At 41.6% G+C, this 27,712-nt stretch overlaps 1 protein-coding gene across 3 annotated transcripts in view; it reads right to left on the bottom strand.

Annotated features, from left to right (window-relative positions):
- Nucleotides 1–24,410, bottom strand: part of LOC124258292 (pre-mRNA-splicing factor SLU7-like) — a 51,212-nt gene extending 26,802 nt beyond the window's left edge. Inside the window, exons 1-13 of one of the 3 annotated variants that reach the window (XM_046692363.1) lie at nt 24,385–24,410; nt 19,445–19,639; nt 18,777–18,927; nt 18,233–18,313; nt 17,698–17,865; nt 17,393–17,449; nt 16,533–16,649; nt 15,561–15,661; nt 14,058–14,125; nt 13,450–13,646; nt 12,345–12,449; nt 4,501–4,608; nt 3,925–3,987 (exon numbers count right to left, since the gene is read on the bottom strand). In XM_046692363.1, coding sequence (XP_046548319.1) covers nt 3,925–3,987; nt 4,501–4,608; nt 12,345–12,449; nt 13,450–13,646; nt 14,058–14,125; nt 15,561–15,661; nt 16,533–16,649; nt 17,393–17,449; nt 17,698–17,865; nt 18,233–18,313; nt 18,777–18,927; nt 19,445–19,617 — 1,389 coding nt within the window. In that variant the 5' untranslated portion in view covers nt 19,618–19,639; nt 24,385–24,410. Of the gene's footprint in view, nt 1–3,924; nt 3,988–4,500; nt 4,609–4,639; nt 4,848–12,344; nt 12,450–13,449; nt 13,647–14,057; nt 14,126–15,560; nt 15,662–16,532; nt 16,650–17,392; nt 17,450–17,697; nt 17,866–18,232; nt 18,314–18,776; nt 18,928–19,444; nt 19,640–24,110; nt 24,266–24,384 lie in introns of those variants that run through there. The other 2 variants (XM_046692362.1, XM_046692364.1) reach the window with 2 other exon arrangements.
- Nucleotides 24,411–27,712: the final 3,302 nt, after the last annotated feature.

Below are 27,712 nucleotides of genomic sequence, written 5' to 3'. Positions count from 1 at the left end.
ACTTTCAACATGTACCATCAGAAGGAGGTTGCGGGTTACTGGTCAAAGGGTACATCATCCAATCAGACATCCCTTCCTCACAGATAGGCACAGGCAGGAACGTCTGGAGTGGTCCAGGCTACCAAAAAGCTGAACTTGTGGACACATTACCAACAGTCATTGCCACAAATGGAGTCATCAAAAAGAGGCATGTGACCAGGAGATGATCACTGGAACTTGTAGCCTTGATCAAACAAGTAGGTGTTTAGCTGGGATTTGAAAGAAGAGACAGTGGTAGCAGTTTTATAGTACCTGGAAGCCAGGTCCAATTAGACGCAGCTGTGAGAGAAAAAATCTCCAAAAGTAGAAGATTAAAATCTGTGAACATAGAAGAGATGTTGATCTTGTGAGTGGCGGGTTCTGTGAGGACAGCAGACTGGTAGTTCTCCCAGGTATGATGGTATAATATGGTTGTTACACTTGTAAACCATGAAAAGGATCTTGAAATCAACACGTGAAGCAACTGGAAGCCAATGGAGTTCTCTTAGAAGTGGTCAAGTATGAGCAAATGTAGACTATCTAAATATAATCCTGGCTGCTGTATTTTGAATTGCTCGGAGTCTGTTTATTTGTTCTTTTGTTACATTGGCCATGAATCTATTACAGTAGTCAATATGAGAGATGACAAAAGTAGCATCAGCCTCACACATGAATCTTGTGTCAGGTATAATGGCCATAGTTTTCCAATATTATGGAGATGGTAAAAAGCTGTTTGGCACACTCGGGTCAAGTGGTGTTTCATGCTGAGCTGCTGATCAAATATCACCCCCAAGTTTTTCATATTGTAAGACAATTGTTTAACTATAATTGCCAGTGGTTAAGGTAATTGAAACCTGTACAATTCTGAAGTCTTCTTTCAGGGCCGATCACAATAAATTCTGTGTTATCTTGGTTGAGCTTAAGCATGTGTGATGTCATCATCCAGTAGGATACACATCTGAGTCATCACACGTGAAACTGACATAGAACTGATTGTCACCAGCATACTGATGCTGTCTCAGGCCTTGCAGCAGCAACACGACCAAGTGACCTTGTGTGTAGTTTAAACGAGATTGGTCCCAATACTGAACCTTGGGGTACAACTTTCTCCAGCTCAGAGGCAGGCAATCTTGAAGAGTTGACAGCAATACTCTGGAACCTCTCAGACAGAAATGAACCAGGCAAGTGCAATGTCACTGATGCTCAGTTCCTGTTCAAGAGTTGTTAACAGTATCTTGTGGTCAACTGTCAAAAGTCTAACAAAACTAGAGCTGAAATCTGTCCTTGGTCAGCAGATGTTAGGATGTCATTGGTGATTCCAACAATGCTGTCTCAGATACTGTGCCCAATCCTTGGTCAGCAGATGTTAGGATGTCTTTGGTGATTCCAACAATGCTGTCTCAGATACTGTGCCCAATCCTTGGTCAACAGATGTTAGGATGTCATTGGTGATTCCAACAATGCTGTCTCAGATACTGTGCCCAATCCTTGGTCAGTAGATGTTAGGATGTCATTGGTGATTCCAACAATGCTGTCTCGGATACTCTGCCCAATCCTTGGTCAACAGATGTGAGGATGTCATTCAGGATTCCAACAATGCTGTCTCAGATACTGTGCCCAATCCTTGGTCAGCAGATGTTAGGATGTCATTGGTGATTCCAACAATGCTGTTTCAGATACTGTGCCCAATCCTGTAAGCTAATTGGTATTCCTCATACACTGTTTCTGGTCAGCTGTTCCTGAAGACGAGTGGCAACTGCTTTCTGTTGTAGCTTCGATAGAAATGTTCGGCTTCATACAGGCCTATAGTTGTTCAATGTGTTCCTGTCTAGTCCCGCCTCCTCCAGCTGGGTCCTAACTATGGTATATTTAAACAACCTTGGCACTTCACCAGATTGCAGTGACACATTCATGAGACTGGTAATAAATGGCAGCAAAGATTCAATACATTTTAATTTCAACTGCATGGTTTTGTATTATCAGCGTAAAATATTATACAGCTATCATTTCAAAACGTGGAATGTGGTTTTCAAAGCATATGCAGCAACAATATATGTAGTATGTCAGGGGTTGATTAATGCTCATGTGTATATTTTGAAGGCTGAATGTCTCATCGCAGTCATTTAGAAAAACATCCCTCACTTTCTGCCTTGATTTTGTAATCATTACGAATACACAAAAGCATGTTCTTGAGAGAACCATTTGAAGATAGTAAAGTATCTCTGCCTCATTATTTAATGTGGTGACACTACACTTTATAGCATATTGTTTCTTGTGTTTAAAAGATGCCATTAAATGGCACAATGACAAAATAAGTATAAACACTGAGAATCTATATGAAATGATTTTCCTCTGAAATCACAATGCATCAACTTGCCATAAATGCCATGTGACTCTGGCACATAAACCTTGTGTTGACAGCTGAGCTAAACAAGCTAACATATACTTTGTTAGTGGTCTTAGCTGTTGCCTTTTGCAAAGATTCCATCAGCCAATCACTGTTTACAAAGCTTAAAATCAGTCAGTATTGATGCTAAACAAGTGTTGGCCACTGATGTGGTAATGTTCCCTGCCGCAAAAAATGGAATATCTATATTTACTATTTATTATTTTTTGGTCACATACAAGATGCCTGAAATGACTGGTGTCTGCATAATCACCCAATGTAGGCTGTCAACATAATTGAAAACATTGGGTGCAATGTTTTATGAGATATCGCGTTTAAATAAATTTGAAATGTGGTCAAAGTGTCGTGGTGACCATGAAGAGAAGGTCACCCAAATCATTGAAGATAATTGAAGATAAGATCAAGGTCACCCAAATCAACTGGTGTCTGTGTAATCCCCCAATGTAGGCTGTCACCAAATTTGAAGATATTGGATACAACAGTGCATGTGATATCATGTTAACAAGAGTTTGAAAAGTGGTCAAAGTGTCTTGGTGACCTTGAAGATAAGGTCAAGGTCACCCAAATCAACTGGTGTCTGCGTAATCCCCCAATGTAGGCTGTCACCACATTTGAAGACATTGGGTACAACAGTTCATGAGATATCGCGTTAACAAGAATCGGGACGTACGTATGTATGGACGTACGTACGGACACCGCTGAATACATAGTCCCACGTTAAAGAAGAATGTATTGATAGTAAAATGGAGGATGCAACTCTTTATCATATTTGGTTTGTCATACTAGTACACAAGAAGTTGAGATGTGAAAAACAAGTGCTGATGCACAAAGCACTGCTTAGGATCCGCCCTTCAGACATGGGTACCCGTGAAGATCCGGGTTAGAATTATCTTCAGTAACCCATGCTTGTCTTAAGAGGTCGAATAAAAGGATCAGGTGGTCAGGTTCGCTGGCTTGGTTGACATATGTCATCGGTTCCCATTTGCGCAGATCAATGCTCATGCTGTTGATCACTGGATTGTCTGGTCAAGGCTCAATTATTTACAGACTGCCGCCATATAGCTGGAATATTGCTGTGTGCGGCGTAAAACTAAACTCACTCACTCACTTCAGACAAGGGTATTACAACATGGATGACAGTTGTATAACTGAGCCACTGTTTTACCATGTAACAATTACAGCAGTGTCTACCATCTCTCAGTATCATGCTGTATTGAGTGTTGGTACTCGTCATTCATAACAATGTCTCTTTGTAGGACTTCTGAAAATCTCTGACTCACGCATGTTAGACTGATGTGATGAAAACCATTGACCATTCTATTTCATCCCCATCCCATGTTGCTGCTGTTTGTACCTGGGAAATCCCAGTGATGTCATTGGGAAACAATGCATATTTTATTTCCAATCTCCAAGACAAATGAGACCAGAGGTGACTGTTTTCATCTAGTGTACACACCAACAGAGTTTCACAGCAAGGAAACTGCAGAAGAAATCCTTACCTCAACAAGTGACTTTGGTGGTTCCTCCATTTGCCCATTCTCTATCGCTATCAAACCACCCATCTAAAAAACAAACAAAATTAGGATGAGCATATATTGTAATAGTATTCAATGGTGTTTTCGATATCACAATGTTGGCAGCAATAATTTGTCGGCCATGTCACACAGAGACCTTGTTCAGTAAAAACATGATAATCTCAAGTATCAACTTCATCCATGTCAATTCAAAGAAAACTGAAACATGGAGAAGTAGTAATGTCCTTACACTTTACAGACATTTCTCAAAGTCATTATTCAGATGATGGTTTGGATTACAAAGGTTTGGTTGTACATTAGAGAGTGGGTAAGTTTCTTACTGTGACAACTTATTCCACAATAAACTAATCATTGTTTGAAATCAAGGATGAAGTCCAGAGATCCATGTCATCATCCTTACTGTTACAAATGACTGAATTGAGAGGTATGTGGACACAACCATCAAGCCACAATTCCAGTAGCTCCCATGACTCCCTATCATTTCTCCCTTGCTATGTGACTAGGTCACGATAACGATTGTTTGTGGAACATGAAACAGACCTGATCTAACTCTTTGCCTGCCTCCCCTGTACAATAAGACTCCTTGATGACAGCGTGACAGCACCGGAAGCCCCATTGGCCGTCTCGCCAGTACGACCCCCACACACTCTGAAACAAAGGTCAAGGTCACAACTATGAAGCCATTCAAACACGGCGGCAACTCATTGATGACAGCGGGACATCACCGGAAGCCACATTGGCCGTCTCGCCAGTATGACCCCCACACACTCTGAAACAAAGGTCAAGGTCACAACTAGGAAGCCATTCAAACATGGCGACTCATTGATGACAGCGGGACAGCACCGGAAGCCCCATTGGCCATCTCGCCAGTACGACCCCCACACACTCTGAAACAAATGTCAAGGTCACAACTAGGAAGCCATTCAAACATGGCGACTCTTTGATGACACAAGACAGCACCGGAAGCCCCATTGGCCATCTCGCCAGTACGACCCCCACACACTCTGAAACAAATGTCAAGGTCACAACTAGGAAGCCATTCAAACATGGCGACTCTTTGATAAGCATAATTTCTTATTTGTGACAGCACCGGAAGCCTCACTTACATCTATAAAGCCTTTCAAACATGTCAAATCCTCGCCCCCATGACAAGTGGACTTTTCATCACGCATGAATACTTTTGAAGGACATAAGGACATATACATAAGGAGTTCTTTTCGTCAATCACAAATTCGCTGTTTGATTGAACATTCTTTAAACTAGGCACGTTTAGTTTTCACAGAATCACATTTCATCTATTGTGTCAGCACCTCATCACATTCCAGGGTGTTGGCATGCTTCTCTCACAGCTGGGACTTCTCTAAGTGATCAATATGGCATGACACTCGAGAATTACGTAATTAATAGAACTCGGGAAAGAAAATCTGTAATTCGCCGTCACGAGTTGGTTATTGTTTTTATTACCCATATCAGTTTTCGATCTAAAAAGAGCTAAAATGAAAACAGCAGCTTCTCTATAAGGACACCCGTGATGTGGGGAATCCCCATATCCCTACACGTGTGATGCAGCTTCATTTCCAATAATTTCATCGCATTACCTCTATCTTAAACGGGTGTATTACGTGAGTCTAAATAGTCCTTTAAAATTTGTTTAACTAACTTAACTCTATAGTTTGTTAAATAGGATTACATATGTGTTTTCTGTACTTCTGAATTTTGTATTAATAAATGCAAACAAAACATATGTTATCACATTTGTGAGTGAGTAACATAGGGCTGGACAACATGATCATGCAGGAATAATCTACAACAAAGTTTCAAAGGTCAACTCAGAAATTGGTTTTATTGGATTGTCAAACTTTTGATCGTCAATAAAAGAAATGACAAGTTTGAAGAAACCGCAAATATTGAAAATTTTATAATAAATTGTATATTTATATACTTATCCTATCTCATGGTATGCACCTCTTCTCTTCTTTACGACCATGTGTGGAAACGTGCTGTAGGCTAAGTTGAATCAAATCTTGCTGGCCTCTGACCCGCCCTGACCTCTGCCCCCACTCCGACATCAGCACCTGTCAATCATCTCTGTAAGCTTGGAGCTCGCTCAGATGATCATGTGACTACCTGTGCCTGTCATTCTCGTCTTGGAGTTTCTAGTAATCTGTGATGTGGGGCAGGTCGGGTGGGTCCTATCGCGTGAGATAGGATATGTATATAAATATACAATTTATAATAAAATTTTCAAATTTTTAAACTATCTCACGGTATGCACAATCCCACGGTTGGTAGGCAGGTCGCAGATTACCCCGTTACTACCACCAGAAAAAACGCATAACCCAAGAAGGCCAGGAGAAAGCACCAACTCCCGATATGCAAACTCCAACCTGAGATGGGTTTCTTCATGTAACCCCTTGGCTTACACAACACAAAAACTCTAGGGAGTGGGTGCTCCTGAATTAATGTGGTTTTCTGCCGCAACTTTTGACAAGCAAAAGGATGCAGTTTGGCAAGTAGGCCCCGCCGGCCCACGATTTATCTGGTGACCCCAGTGAATTAAAGTCGGGGACCTTAATCTGGCCAGTCCCTGCTTCGAAACTACCCCCCACAGACACACGCTGGAAGGCGGTGAAAGAGGGAATAGTTCGGATGCTCAACTAGTTTAACGTTCAGTACCAATCTCCCTAACGTACCAAAGGTGAGAAAGGACTCAGGAGCAGAACGCTTCAAAAACCATGTAGGTAATCGGAAATCAACACTTAACTGACGAGGTGGAGGCAGTAGACAATGGAATGAACAATTTCTTACGCAATCTGCGGCGATCCTGTGAGGCTACGTAAATCCTTAATGCACGCACCGGGCATAAGGACAGATCCTCAGTGTCATCTGGGCCCAAGATAGTGGACAACGGCTGAATCGTGAATGTGCGATCCGGCTGTCCTAGTAACTGATTCTTGGCGAGAAAATCCCACCGCAAACCAAGGAAAACTTTGGCATGTCTTTCAAACCTTACCCGAGAAACATCAAGAGCATGCAATCAGAAATACGAGAAGCCGTAGCCAAGGCCAATAGAAAGAAGGTCATGTTGTAAATCTTTCTCCTCCAAAGGTTCATAATCAGCTGACGTGAGATGAGCAAGTACAACGGAAAGATCCCAAGCTGGAGGCCGGAACTTCTGAGATTGGTCAGCCAGTTTGTAAGACCGGAGGTGAGACTGGAATTCAGGGACAGTGGACACCTTCACACCTGAGGCAGCTGCAATAACCGTGTTAAGAGCCGCCAGATAGGTAGATAGTGTGGAACCTTTGAGTTTTCTGGAGGTTCGGAGATGCTGAAGGTACTCTGCCACCATCTGCGGGGACGCTGTAGTGGGGGATGAGACGCCCCTCTTCCTGCAATACGCTTCGAAATTCTTCCATTTGTCATTGTAGAGTGACCTCGTAGAAGTACGATGCGCTGTAGTAATGGCAGGAGCCACCCGTTTAGAATAGCCCTTCGCCGTTAAAGACTGATGTAGATGCGCCAAGCGTGCAGATGGAGCGTCACCGGGGACCAATGTAGCTGGTCGGAGTGCGGATGTACCAGGAGATCGGGACCCGAACGAAGAGGCAGAACGCGGTATCTGGTTGGCTAGGTCTTGAAAGTTTACTGACCAACTTCTGGCCGGCCAATAGGTCGCGACCGAAAGCAGAGTCATCCCCTGAGTTGCACACAGTTTCACTAATATACGAGGAAGAAGGGCCACTGGTGGAAACGCATAAGCGTTCAGGTCCTCTCGACGGAATGGCTAGAGCATCGAGGTCCCAAGCCAGAGGGTCAGGAATCGGTGACACAAACCAAGGCAGCTGATGGTTGAATCGGGTGGCGAAGAGATCTACTGTCGGAGTCGTCAACGGAAGGCCAAAGGTCTGGAACACCTGAGGATGCAATTTCCATGCCGTTGGAGAGGGACGACTTGGTCGGGACAGAGAATCTGCGATGACATTCTACACCCCCGGAATGTAGGTGGCTCGTACAAAGATGTGGAGAGAGTCCACCAGATCGAAGAACCGTTGGGTCCACTGCAGCAGTTGAGTAGACCCCGTGGACTCCATCCTGTTGATATGCCAAACCACAGCTGCGTGATCGGTCATCCTGCAGTGACTGATTGAATGCAGAACGTTGATGTGACGAAGGCGCGATCGATGGGAGACCACCACCCTGCCGATGAGAAGATAAGCTTCAAACACTATCTCCTCTTGGCGGTGAAGGAAACAGGTGATAGGCTTTGATACCCGTGTGAACAGCCAGGGAGGACACGCTACTGATAGTGGGTGCCCTCGAAGACAAACCGAAGGAACTTGCGAAGAGCCGGAAAAATTGGGATGTGAAGGTACTCATCCTGGATATCGAGACTGACCATGTAGTCCTGTGAACAGCCGGCTTGATGATTGTTGAGAAGAGCCACCGACACCATCCTGGATATCAACACTGAAGTGCTTGATGATTGTTGAGAAGAGCCACCGACACCATACGAAAGTGAGGCGGGGGTTGTAGAACCATTTTATGGAAAACCTTCACATTGAAAATTAGTCTCAACTTGTCCATAAGATTGGCAAATAGAACCCCGGGTCGGTCGGAGCCAGGCCCAGGGCTCGATCGCAAGTTTCTGAAGGAGAGTGTTGATTGTGGAGCGTAGAACAGCCGTCTGAGATACAATACTTTTGAGTAGCCAAGTACCAAAACAGCACTGAAGAAGTGCTGAATGTAGGAGGTTCGTGGCATGGAGATGTCAGGAACGTACACATCGTACACAGAGTGATGAAGGCCATATAAACAGTGATTGTAGGAACGTATAGTTCGCCAAATGAAGTGTTGGTCCACCAGATGGAGTGAGAAAGTTAGTAGATACGATGCATGGGATCGCCAGTCTACCGGAACATTTGTAAAGTTGATGGAATGGCAAAGGTAAAAAAGTCTCTCATGGACCAATCAAATTGCAGCATTTGATTCATCTCAGATTCCTGCGATGTGACGTCACTGGTGTTGCAGGAAAAAGATCCTTGTAAAATCTTGTGCAGTCGTTGATTTCTTCATCAACACTCGGCCTTGTCCGTAATCTCCCAGAGTTGCACGAGTGAACACGTGTACAGCAGACTGAGTGGAAAACGTGCGAAAGATTTCGCCGCATAATACCGATGTAAGTAGACTGTCTCCCTGGCTATTGTCATTGTTTCCTTCTTCACTGAAGATAATGTAATCGTCATCTTAACAGATGATCAGCTGAAGTTCATACTTGCTTAACGCTGTTACTTGTAGACTATAGTCATCGGTCTCAATGAAGCGCCGTAAATACCCAATTGTGTTGAATACATAAAGGTTCTTGTAGAGCTACAAGTTCATCTACGACTCCCATTGCAGAACTTATACATCAGCGTGCTTGACTCTTGTGAGGAAGGGGACAGCTTGACAGTTATCACTGGCCTAGCTCAATACTGAAGCCAGTGAACTATGAGGAAGCACCGAACCGGAACACCATGAGTAAGCGCTGAACCGGCAGCCCCATAAGTGAGTGTTGAACCAGGAACCCCATGAGTAAGCGTTGAACCGGTAATACTGAAGGTAAGCGCTGAACCAGGAAGAGTGCTGAACTAAAAGCACCATGATGAAGCGCCGATCCGGGAAAACCGGAGGTAAGCGCCGATCTGGGAGCACCGGTAATAAGCGCCGAACTGGGAACACCAGTAGTAAGCATCGATCCGGGAACACTGGGAGGAAGCGCCGATCCGGGAACACCGGGAGGAAACGCCTATCCGGGAACACCGAGAGGAAGCGCCTATCCCGGAACACCGGTAAGAAGCGCCGGACTGGGAACACCGGTAAGAAGCGCCGGACTGGGAACACCAGTAGTAAGCACCGATCCGGGAACACCAGTTGTAAGCGCCGATCCGGGAACACCGGTAAAAAGCGCCAAACTGGGAACACCAGTAGAAAGCACCGATCCAGGAACACTGGGAGGAAACGCCGATCCGGGAACACCGGGAGGAAGCGCCGATCCGGGAACACCGGTAACAAGTGCCATTCCGGAGAAAGCGCCGATCTGGAACCACCAGTAGTAAGTGCCGATCCGGATATACCAGTTGTAAGCGCCGATCCGGGCACACCGGTAATAAGCGCCGAACCGAGACCACCAGTAATAAACGCCGATCTGGGACCATCGGTAGTAAGAGCCGATCTGTGACCCCCAGTAGAGAGCGCCGATCCGGGAACACCGGGAGAAAGCGCCAACCGGGAGTACTAGTAGTAAGCGCCGAATTGGACACAAGCGGCGCTCTGAAAGACATCACTTGATCGGCAACAAGCGGCGCTCTCACCGATATCTGCCTGAAAGGAAACGACGCTTGTGAGGCAAGTGGTGCACTAGAATAAAGTGGTGGTCTAGAAGCAAGTGACACATTCGACTGAGACACAGAATGCGAATCATACGAAGTAACAACCACCGTAGACAGATGAGGTTGTGGAGAGGACGTAGACAACACAACAACCCTAGATGGAGACGAGTCTTCCAACGTGATGGGGTTAAGGCCACGCGGTTGGAACAGTTGTCGTAAGTTCTCACTGAGGTAAGAATCAGACGCCTCCCCTAAGAAATCTTCAGTAGGAGACGGGGACCTCGACCGACGGACTGCCAAAGTCTACGACGTTCGGCCGCCTTGGGACGGACCCTCCGATAGTTGACGGCGATCTCGATCGGATAATCGTCTACCAGCCACCCGGCGATATGCCGAGAAATCATCATCATTGAGATCCTTACAAAAAGTACAACGACGCGACAATTCACATGTGCCTAAACAGTCTACACACAAGGCATGTGGATCCGCCGCCGAAAAATTACTGTTGCATTTATCACAATGCTTTTGTTTCTTAGAACTACTGCGATTAGACTTTCCCATAGTTGAAGAATAAACGCAAACAAACTTTCTATAGACAAGCACACGTCCACACGACGTAGCGACAAGAAAGAGAATGACAGGCACAGGTAGTAACATGATCATCTGAGCGAGCTCCATGCATACAGAGATGATTGACAGGTGCTGATGTCGGAGTGAGGGCAAAGGTCAGGGCGGGTCAGAGGCCAGCAAGATTTGATTCAACTTAGCCTACAGCACGTTTCCACACATGGTCGTAGAAGAAGAGAAGAGGTGCATACCATGAGATAGGATAAGTTTAAAAATTTTGAATCTCAAGTTCAGGTCAAATCGGCACTTGTGACAGTCTCAGGCACAACCTTGGAACTTGCATCTCACCTTGCTCAGTTCTCACAACAAATACACTGAACATGTTCAGTGGCTGAACAATATCTACAACTCTTCCCAACATGCTGCCATCAACCTTCACTTTTATCAGCAATAGGGATGACGCCATGTTTGTTTACATCGACAACACACCAACACTCCGGCACAGTGATGACTCAACACAACAGCAGACGTATCGTATTGACTTTTGCAACATTGTATTTTTGAATTTCTATAACTGTTATTTCCAAATGTTTACCTGAAATAGTGATGCATTTACAAATAAACAAAATTAAATGTTTAGTGAGTAATTAGTTTTTGTTTTCATTGTTTTTAACCGATGTTTATTTTCTGAAACAGCCAATCAACATTCACTAAAATGTGTAACCTCCCGTAGGGACTTACAGGAAAAATACTACACTGTGTCCTCCTTCCCATATGGTCCCATGCACCCTTTCAAAACACAGTATGACGAACTTATTATCCTTAAGATTTATTTATTTAGCTTATCTTTAAAAACAAACATTGAACAGAAACTAATGAATGCTCATAAAGGGAGACAACTTATGATGGTGCAGTATATGATAAAAAGATCAAATTTCATTTTTGTTAAACAACAAGTAAAATACAGAAGCATTATATTGCTTTTATATTTTTATTGACACAAACAAATAAGAAATTATGGCCCATCCTTGGTGTTCACATTTTTTTCCAAAAGCCATTGCCTGAGAATCAATATTTTACATTTTGTTAAGCCTAAAGTTTACTGAAGAGTGGAAAAAAACATTGGTAATTCATTCACAATAACATCTGTAACACATACAGATAAATCCATAGCTCAAGTATTGTGGGATTTCAACATCAGGAGAGAACTTGAAATTCAAATAAGTACTTACACATCCTGAAGCATTCTAACTGATCCTGTAAAACATGTCCAAACCTGAAACTTCTGGTAACCATGGTAACATAATCTCTCTCACTTTGGACAGTTCACTTTGCCACTGAAAACATGAGTGCAATTTGTCTGTTACCGTATTGTTTATATTGAGTGCATCTTTCTAGTATGTACACAAGATGCCACTGACGACATGACAGCTACAGCCTACTTACTGTGTGATTATTTATGTAGATATCTTCCTCGTATCTCGACTTGACCTTGGCCCGCTCCATGCCCTTGATAACTGTTCCGTGTCGAGAGTATTCCACATAGTCCTCCTGTTGGTGACAAACAGTGAATGAGTGAGGGAGTTGGGTTTTCATTGGGTACACTTGTAGTGTGTGTGTGGCATTGGAGTGCTGGGGACGATTCCAGATCTCCATAGGACATGTGATGTGTTGTCAAGGTTGTATATCGCCATGAATCACATGCATCACAGTCATTATACACAAACAACATTTGTAATCTGTACTTTACATGTTTTGGAATTGGTAGGGAAGGGTTTCATATTATACACAATGAGGCACAGTAATTTCCAACTTGGATAAATATGGTAATGCTTTAATCTGGAACATAAAACATTCATGCATGAGGCAGTGCTATACATGCTATACCTGATAGTTCCTTTCCTATGCTATACACGCTATACACAATAACGTCCTCTGCTATACTAGCTGTATGTGATAACAGTTACCTACTTATGCTTTACATGTTATACCTGACAGCTACTTTCCTATGCTATACATGCTATACACAATAACTGTCCTATGCTATACACAATACTGACTGACTGACTGAGTTTGGTTTTACGCCGCTTTTAGCAATATTCCAGCAATATCACGGCGGGGGACAACAGAAATGGGCTTAACACATTGTGCCCATGTGGGGAATCGAACCCGGGTCTTCGCCGTGACGAGACAACGCTTTAACCACTCGGCGACCCCACCGGCCCCTATACACAATAACTGTCCTCTGCTATACTAGATGTATGTGATAACAGTTACCTACTTATGCTTTACATGTTATACCTGACAGCTACTTTCCTATGCTATACATGCTATACACAATAACTGTCCTATGCTATACTAGTTGTATGTGATAACAGTTACCTACTTATGCTTTACATGTTACACCTGACAGCTACTTTCCTATGCTATACATGCTATACACAATAACTGTCCTATGCTATACATGCTATACACAATACCTGTCCTATGCTATACACGCTATACACAATAACTGTCCTATGCTATACATGCTATTCGAAGGAGCACAGACCGTCTGGGCCAGCAGGAGTTGTTTAGGTGGTGCCTCCAGATGCTCCTGTCCCCCGTACTTGTCGATGATGCTGTCCTTGGCTGACTGCTTGTAGTCCTCCTTGCGAGTAGAGTATTCCTTGTGCAGCAGCTCCAGCTTTGTGGGATCGGCCTGCAGATGGACATCCGTCCCGCGCTCAAACGCCTCCCACGCAAACACTGGGCATCAAGGCAAGAAAGTTGAAGGGACTTCAAGTCATAATACTATATGATTATACCCTGGGGACACTGAGCATCATGGCAAGGAAGTTGTAGGGAGTTCAAGACAATTATCTTAATGCATTGTTCATTTCAAAGTCAACCAAACTTACTGATAAACATGTTTACATTATTCTGCATTCTTTAAACTGAAATGTTTAAGGTATCAATCCATCTTCATTACAAGGAAATAATAGGACATTAGTGTGATTCATATCCAGTCTGTATCATGCTGAAACAAGAGAAAATATGGAAGAGATTAAACTGATGACTAATGTGTTTGACCTGATATTTTAACTATTCATACAATCCAGGTATCTTATAGCAGCTGATAACTCAAAGTAGAACTTGCACCACACATCAGCTACTCACTCTGCTGTTTTGCCATATCGTGCGCATCTCCCGTCCCCCTCACAAAGTTGTCCCCTCCATATAGAGCACTGTAAGTAGAACATCTGTATAAGTTAAGCTCTCCACATAGCAATACCCGGCCCCCTCAAAAAGTTGTCCCCTCAATATGGAGCACTGTATGGAGAGCATCTGTATAAGTTTAGCTCTCCACATTGCAATATCCATCCTCCTCACAAAGTTGTCCCCTCTATATGGAGCACTATCAGTAGAACATCTGTATAAGTTTAGCTCTCCACATAGCAATACCCATCCCCCTCACAAGTTTGTCCCCTCAATATGGAGCACTGTCAGTAGAACATCTGTATAAGTTTAGCTTTCCACATTGCAATATCCATCCCCCTCACAAAGTTGTCCCCTCAATATGGAGCACTATCAGTAGAACATCTGTATAAGTTTAGCTCTCCACATAGCAATACCCATCCCCCTCACAAGATTGTCCCCTCAATATGGAGCACTGTCAGTAGAACATCTGTATAAGTTAAGCTCTCCACATTGCAATATCCATCCCCCTCACAAAGTTGTCCCCTCTATATGGAGCACTGTCAGTAGAACATCTGTATAAGTTTAGGTCTCCACATAGCAATACCCATCCCCCTCACAAGATTGTCCCCTCCATATAGAGCACTATAAGGAGAGCATCTGTATAAGTTTAGCTCTCCACATAGCAATACCCATCCCCCTCACAAAGTTGTCCCCTCTATATAGAGCACTGTCAGTAGAACATCTGTATAAGTTTAGCTCTCCACATAGCAATACCGTCGTCCCCCTCACAAAGTTGTCCCCTCCATATAGAGCACTATAAGGAGAGCATCTGTATAAGTTTAGCTCTCCACATGGCAACACTTTCTGTGATGAGACAACTCCTCCATTTTCCAGGGAAATGGGCACAGGATGTAGTAATCAGCAATATATTGTGTATGACTGACCATACATCATTAAAACGATTATATTGATTTCATGTATACTACATGGGTATTACCCATAGGATGAAAATGAATCATTCTTCAATTTCAAATCATTATATTTGCAGCAGAAGGTGAAATGATACCATCCTTCGACTTTATACCTTGCATATATATTTTGTATCAACCTCTTAGAACGAATATCCTTTCAAGACAGATGCTAGTATGCTAGTTTGGTTTCATAGCTATTGTCACTGATAATTTGATGTTTTGTTTGTTTGTTGTTAAATGCCACATTCAGCACTATTCCAGCCATATGGCGGCAGCTTATAAATAATCCAGTCTGGACCAGACGGTGCAGTGATAAATATGATGAGCATCAAACTATGTAATTGGGATATGATGACATGTGTAGATAATTTTATGTAAAATATGACCTAACATATGTACTGCTTTCAAAATCATTTCCAGTAAGTCAACAGTCGCCTGAATGTAAATGACCTTTTGTTGCTCATGATGACAGCTGATATGGAGACAAGCCAAATGTACATCACAGACTTACTCTTGTCCATCACTCCCAGCATTCATCCTATATGGGTTCTCTCTCATGGATCGGGTCTTTGGATCATAATACGCTGAATTGGGGTCCAAGTTGTACAAATACTGCAATGAGTAAACAGTCAGTATGACCTCACCAGAGGAACAAGTGAGTGAATTTAGTTTTACGCCGCACTCAGCAATATTCCAGCTATATGGTGGCAGTCTGTAAACAAGAGTCATCAGAAGATGACAAATTCCCGGCCCCCACAAATTTGGAAGAACAAATCATCTCACAGCTACTCAAAGTCCAACTTGATTTTTTGGACTAAGTCACAAATCGTTTCCATGGAAATCAGGAAAAGTATAAATGTCAAAAATCTGCAAATAGCAAAAGGCACTACTTCAAGATCTCTTTGATATATCTGCTAAGTCTTGTAGAAAGGCAAGGAACGATTATCGAGTTGTACTCCAGAAACAAAGCCTGCCACTCCCTTTTAAGACTAAGTCCATAAGCGTTTCCATGGAAACCAAGAAAAATAAAAATGACAAAAATCTGCAAATAGCAAAAGGCACCACTTTATGTTCTGTTTGATATATATACTAATTTTTGTTGAAAAATATTGAACGTTTTTTGAGTTATGCTCCGAAAACAAAATGATCACGGACGGACCGACAGACGAGGCGTCGACTATATCCCCCCGCATTACATGCCAGGGGGATAATAATTGAGTTTCGAGCAGATAATCCAGTGATCAACAGTATGAGCATTGATCTACGCAATTGGGATACGATGGCAGATGTCAACCAAGTCAGTTAGCCTGACCACCTGATTCTGTTAGTTGCCTCTTACGATAAGCATGGGTCACTGAAGATCAATTCTAACCCGGATCTGCACGGGTTACAATTTCAGATTTTTCCAAACAACTAAACTAACTAAACAACTATAGATACACAATTACTCCTCCTTTCATGACAGGGGTACCAAGGGTCTTACCTTGGCAGTGTCCTCTCTGATACGTAAGTTGCGGACTGTGATTCTCTGCTTGGTTTCAAACTTCTGACCTGGCATGTCCATTTCCTCTGCATACTTGTCTTCATTGTCACCTCCGTCCTGCAAGTGGAACTCACATGTCAAATACATGCAGTGGAATCTGGCTAAACACAAGCTGCATCTTGTATGGTTTGAAAATCTGAGTCCAGCAAGAGTTATATCCCTTAGTATCCAACTCATTCAACTCACAGGACATGTATGATTACAGATATGTTTGATGTATGCATTGTTCATGAATGTAGTGTGTATGTGTGTACTGTACATAATATCCATTCACTAGGTGAATGGTCGTAGCCCTAACAACCTCGATATTATTACCCGGAAAACCCAAGCTGCCTGTGAGGCGCTAGAAGGTTAATACCCAGATAGCATTCGGATGTTGGCCCAACGTTGGCAATGTTGGCAAAACCATTGCCAACGTTGGCCCAACGTCTGAATGCTATCTGGGTAGTCACATGACTTATCCCACCAGGTACCCATTCTCTGCTGGGTGAACACAGGCAATTTTCAACAAACTTACTTGCCTGAGGTCAGACCATGAGTATAACATGTGCTTTGTTGTGGGGCAGGATTGAAGACCTAGAAACTCTCAGGAGTCACGATGCCAAACACAGTCACCTATCCAAGGATGTTGCTTAACCACAACTGATTGTCATCTGAGCTGTATACACAGGACCACAGACACCACCACATGCACTGAACATGCATGTAGTGTGTGTGAGTGTGTTGTACATGAACGTTGTGTGTATTTAAATACAATATATATTGGTGATTGTTGGAAGGAAGACACTTTTTCCACTTACTTCTTTGTCATGCATAATGGACTCATCCAGCTTCTGCTCTTTCAGGACACGTTTGGCCTGAAGCAACACAAAATAACCAGTCAGGGATTCCTTTAATTCAAATCATTATTAAACTGATGACACATGTAAGAAAGTATCTGTGAACTCTACAAAACACCCATCACTCTCCTCAGCTCCACTCACGTATTCTTCATCTATAAATAACTGTTCAAAACCTCCAGTTAACACCGGAAGTTCCAGCGACATGTCTGGGCTTTACACACACAAATCTGAAATCCTGAATGATGATACCAGTGTATACAAACCTCCTCAATTTTGTCAAACTCTGTGATCAGTTTGTGCTGATGTTCCATAAGGTCAGTTCCATTCCAGCGATCACGTTTGCCATCGTAGTCATGAGACAGACAGACCTGTATGTACTCATCAGGAGCGATTTTCTCTCCTGTAAACTTGGCACCAACTTTGCGTGGTCTCTGAAAATGGAAGCAGATTAGGAATTCTTAACCATAGTCAGTATTAGTTTCAGGAATGTCCTCATGTTTTGGGTTTTGACATTCATAACAGTGAAAGTATGCACATTCAACTTGAGCTCCTTGTATGCAAAGCACAAATTGTTACCCCAGTCAAAGGGTCAATGTACACTGAAACTGCACTTTCAAAACCCTGGTATTTGCACAATTGAAGCTGTATGTTAAAGACGAGAAGGTTCAACATTATCATATCCTTCTTGCCCAAGGAATTCCCACCTGCTGACCATGTTGAAAAACACAGGCTTTGGTGAGTGCAAGGAGCCCCAGAACTTCTACAAACAGCATGTTCCAACTCTGTACACAAACATACCTCCAGACAGTCCTTCTTCTTGTGTGTCATGGCCCCGCAGTTCTCGCAGGCACCTTTTCTAAACTTTGTTGCAACAGAACCCTGAATACCAAGACAATCAAATAGTACTTCTAGCACACATATTGAATCAGAATGCAATAGATTTGTATTTCAATAGCATATATCCGGAACCATTCAATGATCCTATACCATACTTTATTTCAACTTAGGCAGTAGGTTTCTACTGACATGCTAACAACATAAGAATTAACATGATTAATGTTTTCCAATTCCTAACCTTTATAATCATTCCAAGATACCTTTTTTTTATTTATTTCAGGCTTATACAAAACTACCTGCATCATCGACAATAGGTCCATATACTGAAGATGATAAATACCTTTCTCCTTTCCAGTCACTTGCTAATTTCTGTATCATGCTTGGTATTTTCTAATCTTTAGAAGATACATTATAAGGACTTGAGAATAATACACTCTCTGTGTCATGGGAATGTTGCACCCATTAAACTCAAAGATGAATGGAGAATCTCAGAAACAGTATCTACCTCTTTCAATCCTCTCTTTTGCCATTCCTCCTTCATAGAGGACTCATTTGTCACCTCTCCCTGTTGTCGTTGATGTCTGAGAGTGGGAGCATTGGCACCAAAGTACCAGGGAGCCTGCATGATGTACTGTGGAATGTGCGGGTTGATGTCTCTGAGAAACACATTATTATGATTATTTCAACTACCATACACAATGCAATCAAACACATGCTAAAGAATACAAATAACTTAGATATCAAGGATATCACAAGTTTGATGATGAATTCACTCTCTGTTTGCCCACAAAAAGACATTAAGCTGCATCGGCCAATAAAAAGTGAGACATATATGCACGTGTCTTTTTCACCCCCATCATGGTGAGGTTATAACACAAAATATGATGGATGTCAACTTCTTCTTTATTGCATGCCGTTAAAGGGCTCTTGCTTGCTCCTTCATCACATTCACCTGACAAAGGGACAAGCAAAAGCTCAGACACATTGAGCATACAATAAAGAACTTGACATCCATAATATTTTGTCTTATGCTGATTTCCAACTTCTGCATGCCTCTCATGTACCTCATGATGAGACTAATGCTGATACACACACACACACAAAATAGAACAATCTGTCTGGAATGTTCACAAGCTTAAAGTTTATGCGTGCTGCATATAGGGAGATGCTTACTTTCCCTCTTCATCCTGCATGGCAGGAGCTGTTCCAGCCTTCCTCATCTCCTCCAGTTCCTTCATCTTCTTCCAATCCTCTCGTGATTGTTTCTTTGGCTCCCCCTCTACCGACATCTCGGACTTGACCAGTTTCGTTACCACCGATGGTGGGGCATTAACTTGGAACGACATGGTCACACTAATGTGGTAAGTACTGTAAGGTAATAATATTAACAATTATTAACAATTGATAATGATGAACAAAATGAGCTACTGATTTTAATCAAACCTAAACATGCTAAAGGCATATCCAACAAAGATGAATTGCCATTTGTTATTCACAGATATGTAAGCAAGCATTAATTGTATTCAGTTCTGTATATACTGTAGAATCACTGATGATATTTGTATGTACTTGTACTTAACTACTGAGGTCACTCTTGCCATATTCGTAAGTGTATTTGATTTGTTTTTGGGGCCTGTAAAATCAGATGAGGCAACATGACATGATTTGGTAATGGTCAAAACTACGTTTCTGTAACAGGAGTTTTCAAAATCCTTACAACATGAATGAAAATGAGTATACCGTTGTTCAAACATGGGGATATGGGATTATATTTATAGGGTCTACATAACAAAAATGTCATGTAACAGTGCGGTCATCATAACCTTTCTGTGAACATGGTTAACTATTGACCCATACAATGAGTTGATCACATTTAGTGTAGAGAATTTTGTTGTCCAATAATTTTCTTCATAACGTCACTGTTTACTCTCATTTTAACAGGCAGGTTTGCCTTACACAGATATTGCAAATACTAGGATGAAACCTGTCTTTTATAAGTTAGGGATATGCTTTACAATTGTTCAGGTCACAACCAAAACAACAAGAATGTTCTAAGCGTCCAAAAAAACTATAATGCGATAATATATTAAAATCTTTGACCCCCACAGAGTTGGAAAATTTATGTTCTTTCAGTCTGTCAATCACAGATTTTGGGCCCCAGATTTCTCGTTCCAAGAAAAAAGGAGATTTGAAAATTCAGATTTCCAACAGTGTCCATTGACAAATTACGGGATACACCCGAACCGGACCCAAGCCGAAGCGGCCCCTGGATATTTAACCCAATCCGGCCCCTGGATATTTAACCCAAACCAGCCCTGGGTTAATTTATGGTAACGATGGTTCGGTGGTAATTATGTTTAATGGATAAAGATTACGATATATATTTTCTTTTATATAAAACATAGACATAATTGACAATGACAATACAGACAGATAAAGATTTCAATCAATTTATTATATATATACAGATATAAAGATTTCAATTAATTTATTATATATATATACAGACATAAAGATTTCAATTAAGCTTTGATGGCGCAAGAATTGGACACGTTATCCATGATGAACAATTTATGAATCATGTCCTTCAGATAATGTCTCTTATAAGATTATACGCAAGGTGAAGATAACAGTATACGGTACTTTTGACATTGAGTGAACGCAGTCAGTGTCAAGTAAAAGCATACTCTTAAGTCAACATATAAATTAATTCGCCTACGATAATCCGTTCAAAGAAATATTAAAACAACACATTCACTTCAATCACTCAGTGAGACGTGCGTAAAATAACAGTTTAGTTTTGGAGCTGAAGAATGTTTTAGTTTTCATAATGTTAGCAGCATACACTCTGTGAAAGGTGGTTAATGTGTGTTGAAAATATTAACAAATGTTCCACACATGGAAACATGCGAAAATATGAAGGACAACATTATTATTTGTGAATTCGTTACTGGAAACTTTGGCATAACAAAGGTGAAACGTGAACTCATTATATTGGATTTATGTGCTATTCTTATATTGGATTAATGTGTCAATTCTGTGGATACGATACAACGAAATGTAAGTACACGTTTTATTAGAGTTTAACATAGTATCGTTTTGCAATTGATCTTTTAGATTCTTAAAAGGATGACATGTACATAAAAGTCCTCTACCACGGGATCTCCGTGAACAGCAGCACTTGCATGTTCACTCGCCTCTCAACGACACTAATATTCGCAAATATATTTTCAAAAATCGATATTACATGTAAAGACATACGCCATGATACGGTATGAATAATAATCCTTTAACATAAATGACGAAAACAGGGAGTACTGCACTTTACCGGGCGCACTTTTTCAGATTAATTAGCGCTGCTGGTTGAAATATTTACTTCTCGGGGCTGGTTTGGGTCAAATATCAGGGGCCGGTTCGGGGGTAATTCCAAATTACAGTATCACAGTGAGCATGCAGACAGCGAATTTGTATGGGTTGTAGTCAAAAGGGCCGAAAGACAAAAGGGCCGAAAAAAAAGAGTCAAAAGGGCCAAGGCTAAAAGTCAAATAGGCCGAAATGAAAAGTCAAAAAGGCCGAAAAAAGGGCCGAAAATAAAATAAAATTTAATACATGATAATTTAATAAATTACGTAGTAAAATAGTATGAATAGTGTTTAGTTTGTTGTTTTTGTTTATTTTCAATGGAATTTGAACATGAGACTCAATGTCATGACAAATCCGTGTGGGATGTTTGTTTTTTGTTGTTGCTGTCGACTCAGTGTCTTAACTAATGAACTCACTTCAATTGACAACATGGTATATAACCTGCTTCCCAACATACAACATTCACAACACTAGCCATGGCTGTCCAGTGTGCACAGTGCCCTAAGACTATAAGAAGAAATCAGCATGCCTTAGCGTGTGATCAATGTCAGTCATGGACACACAGGATTTGTGGGACAGGGATGACTCGTGTCGGCTACCTAGACTTATGCAGAAGTGGAGAAGAATTTAATTTCTTGTGTCATTTATGCAAGACATCTATTCCTAACTTCACTCTCCAGTTCGATTCTTCAATAGATGCTCCATCCGTTGCTTTCGATGACACTCTTGAAGTTTAGGAAGTGTAAGTATATTTAACATCATAATATATAACATATAACTTAATGCCGATCAAACAATTATATATATTATATATTTTCAAGTTTATGAATTTTAATAACAACATTTTCTGTTGACATAACAGATCAATGGAGGAGGATATTCTTGCGGAGGAGCGGGAGGTGGAAGATCCTCCATACACGTTGGTATCGGACGGCTCACAGAAATCAAAACCCAAGCTGGTAGACAGGAATGGACTCACCTACGTAATAAAGGTATTGTTACATCTTAACCCTATTATATCAACCATACTATACCTGGATATTTCTATATTTAATGTTATTGTTTTTGACGTTATATTAACGTTATATTATTACATCTTTCAGGAGGTCACTCAGAATAAGATTTACTACAGATGTAGCAAACGTCCCTGTAAGGCAACTGTTGCCGAGACCAATTCAACAGGAGACAGAGTGCCAGGCATACATAACCACAGCCACACAGCAGAGGCAGGCAAAATTGTTTCAGTCGTAGTAAAGGGGTCAGGTGAGTAGTACTTTCTATTGATTGATTCCTGATTAGGATTAGTTAAATTGTCAATTGAACATCCTTAATTGTTAATTGGTAGATGTTAACGAATTGAATTGATTCTTAATTGGATCAATCAACCTTGTTGTTATAGGTGAAGAGGACTGCAACGCAAGACCTGTTTAAGTCTGCCAGGTCAATAGCTGAGGATGTCACCAGCGATATGTTAGATCCAATACTGCCATCCGGGAGCAGAGACAACCCTGAATATTTAGCTCAGACGCCAACAGGTGTAGAGAAAAACCTCGACCAAAGAATCCGAAGATTTGGAATTTGAATTTGAAAGTCATACGAAGATGCTCCACGCCCCTACCCCGTCCACCCCAAGTCCGATGCATTATGATGGATTTGAAGCTGCCACATGGAAGGTATTTGATCGACTCCTCCCCGATGTCAAGCTACGCGGCCTTGTTTTCCATCTTACACAAGCCATCTGGCGACATTGCCAGGAACACATTCATTCATTCGTATAAGCATCATATTCATATAGCCACAGTTTTCAAAGTCATCTTCTGTTCCTATTCTTGTCTTGAGAGCGTCGTCACAGAAGCTGGTTGATCTCTGTGACTACATGGAGCGACAGTGGATGAGTCACTCCATCTTCACAGTGGTCAGTTGGTGTGTATTCAACCAGTCAGTCCGCACCAATTATGAAATTGTGTGAATTATGAATTAATGAACTTGTGTGAATTATGAATGAATGAACTTGTGTAAATTATGAATGAATGAACTTGTGTAAATTATGAATGAATGAACTTGTGTAAATTATGAACGAATGAACTTGTGTAAATTGCCATAATGTTATTTTTGTTAATTATGTGTTGATTAAATATATGTATTGCCATTACATGAAAACTTGGCTACATGCTTTATTATTGTTATGCTGATATTATGCCACATGTGTCAATAAATAATGTAAAACCTTTCTAAACTTTTTTTCTATTCGGCCCATTCGACTTTCACCTCGGCCCTTTTGACTTTCACCTCGGCCCTTTTGACTTTTTCCATCGGCCCTTTTGACTAGGCACTTCTCGGCCCTTTTGTCCTTCGGCCCTTTTGACTAGTTCCCATTTGTATCATCGTGTTATGTGTTTTCGGAAACTGATTTACGTCTACGATGTTTTGCACTATCGGTTCTGCTACAGGAAACATAAAGAGCAAACTACTACACCTCTTCGAGGATATCTGGTCCAACTGAATCCTTGTTTATCTTGTGTCAACAATAGGCTTACAGAATATGAGTAAAATCGTCTTCACATCGTTTTTCGTGCGACTGATTACAAAAACCGGAAGTAAACATCAGATAGTGCTTCTATCAATGAACAACAGTAATATTTTCTGCTTACTAAGTTATTCGAATTTTGAAAATATTTCAAAAGCTACAAATGTCTTTTATCATAGTCCTCTTATTTCCGGCATATAAATATTTTTTATGCATATATTACATTTCTCATTACTTTGATGTGGTTGTACGGGATGTGTGGTGGCCCCTGAGCTCGAAGGGGAGGTAACTCTCAACACGTGCAAGAACATTGAAACAGTATGATGTTTTATTTGAAGCTTTGTCAAACTGTCATGCCTTTTTTCGTCAGAAAAAGTCTTCAAATTCAATCACTGAATAAAAGGGCATTTTCATATTCTCGGCTTGTGTGTGAAAGAAAAGAAAAAAGAGATACGAAGCAACAAAAGTTGTCTGAGAAGCGGCAGTACAATGACAGTAATATTGACAAACATTCAGTGCCAGTGGCCGTACAAATGCTGGCGAATAAATTTCATTTGGATTCTAAACCTGAAGGTATTGAGAAAAGAACTGTAAGTCCACAGAAGGAACTTAAAAACGTGTTGGTAGAATTATCTTGGGACGCAGAAGCATCTCTGAACAAAGCTAACTATGAAACGTCAACAAATGACATTGTTGATGAGGACGTCGATGAGATTGATGAAATGGTTGATGATGGATATTATGTTGAAACAATAACCCTGGAAGATGATAGCATTGAATCAACAAACAGAAAGAAGACAAAGAGACAAGTGAGAATCTCTGGCCACCCAGATCCATCAGTGCCCAAGAGTGACATTCCCTGCTCTGGATGTGGAGCTGACCTTCATTGTCAAGACAGCATAATTCCTGGATACATGCCAAGTGAAAAATTTAAGACACTGACGAGGAATGAGCTAAAGCAGTCAGTGTGTCAGAGGTGCCATTTGATGACACACCACGAATTATGTTTGAATGTCAAAGTTGATGCACATGATTACCCACAAATTATATCAAAAATCAGACAAGAAAGGGGTTTAGTTATTGTTATAGTTGATCTTATGGATATTACAAATAGTATATTTCCTAATCTTCTGAAATATATCGGAAGAAATAGGCCATTATATATTGTTGGTAACAAAGTTGACCTGATTCCTAAAGACCAAGCAGGATATTTAAGGTCTGTTAGACAGACATTATTTGCAGAATGTGAAAAGGCTGGACTCAACTATAAAGGGAGTAACATAAAGCATGTGTGCCTTGTCAGTGCCAAAACTGGATATGGAATAGAGGAACTTGTGACGAAGCTGATGCAGGATTGGAAACGACAAGGTATGTTACCATGGTAATGTGCACTGAGTAGTGATGAGTTCTTCTTGTCTCTGACATATTGTATTAGTGAGTGAGTGAGTTTATTTTTACGCCGCTATCAGCAATATTCCAGCTATATGGCAGTGGTCTGTAAATAATCGTGTCTGATCCAGACAATCCAGTGATCAACAGCATAAGCATTGATCTACTCAATTGGGAACCGATGACATGTGTCAACCCAGTCAGCGAGCCTGACCACCCGATCCTGTTAGTCGCCTCTTACGACAAGCATGGGTTAGTGCAGATCAATTCTAACCCAGATTTTCATGGGTCATATTGTATTAGACTGACATGACATCACGCAAGCAAACATTGTAAGCATGCTGAATATGTTTTATAATGTTTTGAATGTCAGTTCAAAATATATACTTTTGCAAGATACATTTTCAGACGGTCCCTGGGACTGAGAGTCACACAATTTTCCAGCCCATGGTGAATTTTACCTGTAGATAAAATTGTAACTACCAGTTAACATGAACACTTCCTTCCTCACAGACAGGCACAGGCAGTAAGTCTGGCATGGTGCAGGCCCTGAGAAAACCTCTAACTGAATACATGGTGTAGGGTTCATTTGTCTGATGAAAATACATATGGAGATGTTGCTACTAGGCATATCACCAGGAGATGATCCATGCAGCTGAACCCTTTGGTGGTGGTTCAGCGACACTATGGGGTTGGGTTTCATTTGACTGAAAGGGAGATCTCATTGCAGTACCTGGAATACTCAATGGTCAGTGTTCTCAATAGGACGTGCCGGGTACCACCATCAGGACTGACTGACTGACTGAATTTGGTTTTACGCCGCTTTACTTTAAGCAATATTCCAGCAACATCACGGCGGGGGACACCAGAAATGGGCTTAACAAATTGTACCCATGTGGACATTCGAACCTGGGCCTTCAGCGTGACGAGCGAATGCTTTAACCACTAGGCTACCCCACCGCCCGCCACTATCAGGACACCTTTTGATAACCCATCCCCTTGCCAGATGGTCAATATTCATGTATTATTGCTAGACTTCACCTCGAGCCATTATTGCCCATTTGTAGAACATCATTAAAACATTACCATGGCACACAAGGAGCCCGAATATGAACCCTATCAACATGTTTGGGGCTATCTTGGATGCCAAGTTCAAGCTAGAAATCCTCCAAATCTGCAGGAATTGGGAAACACCCATTCAATGGGAAACATGGGAAATGACGGAAGATTCGATGCTGAAAATTCAATGTATAGGGAGGAGAAAGACAGATGTTATCTGTGGCTCACCAGTGGTGGCTCATAAAATAACAATCATTATGTAAGAACTGTCTGACAATCAGATTGATGGTGCAGTCATGGTATACATACTTTCTGTCATTGATGACAGTCAGGGTTTTGTGTTTTCCTCTAAGATTGCAGACTGCCTCCGTGGTGTAGTGGTTAGAGCGTCCGCCTGGAGAGCGGAAGGTCGCGGGTTCGATCCCAGACCGCGTCATACCAAAAGACGTTAAAATATGGTACTTGTTGGTCCCTGCCTGGCACTTGGCATTAATGGGTACAGCAAGGACTGGTCTGCTCGGAGTCAGTATAATGTGTCTGAGTGGGGTATTCATGCTTCACTGTGGCATGGTATCTCAGTGGGCTAGCACTATAAAACCAGCTTCAGTCTGGCTAGTACAAGCAGTCGCACATACACATACACACGCATGCACGTCGTCATATGAGCGAAATATTCTCAAGCACGACGTTGAACCAAATTTCACCTCACCTCACCTCGTGTATATTATTATTTTGGCTTTGATTAACTTTGGTTTCTGATCCAATCAACTGGCACAATGTATTAATGATTCAGCAGAGACGATGGGGTAGCCTAGTGGTAGAAGCGTTCTCTCATCACACCAAAGACCCAGGTTCGAGTCCCCACATGGGTACGATGTTTGAAATCCATCTCTGGTGTCCCCTGCCGTGTTATTGCTGGAATATTGCTAAACACAGCATAAACCTCACTCACTCACTCACTTGATCACTCACTCACTCACTTGATCACTCACTCACTCCAATCAACTGGAAATTGGTATTTTGTCCAGAGATTTCTTGTTTTGGTTTTAGCGTCGAGTCATGCATGGACTAATTAAAGAACCACTAAACTTTGTTTTTTGTTA

Source organism: Haliotis rubra, unplaced genomic scaffold (genome assembly GCF_003918875.1).
Source record: "Haliotis rubra isolate DU_JTF1 unplaced genomic scaffold, ASM391887v1 Scf69, whole genome shotgun sequence".
NCBI classification, from domain to species: Eukaryota; Metazoa; Mollusca; class Gastropoda; order Lepetellida; family Haliotidae; genus Haliotis; species Haliotis rubra.
This window is presented reverse-complemented; position numbering and strand designations above follow the sequence as displayed.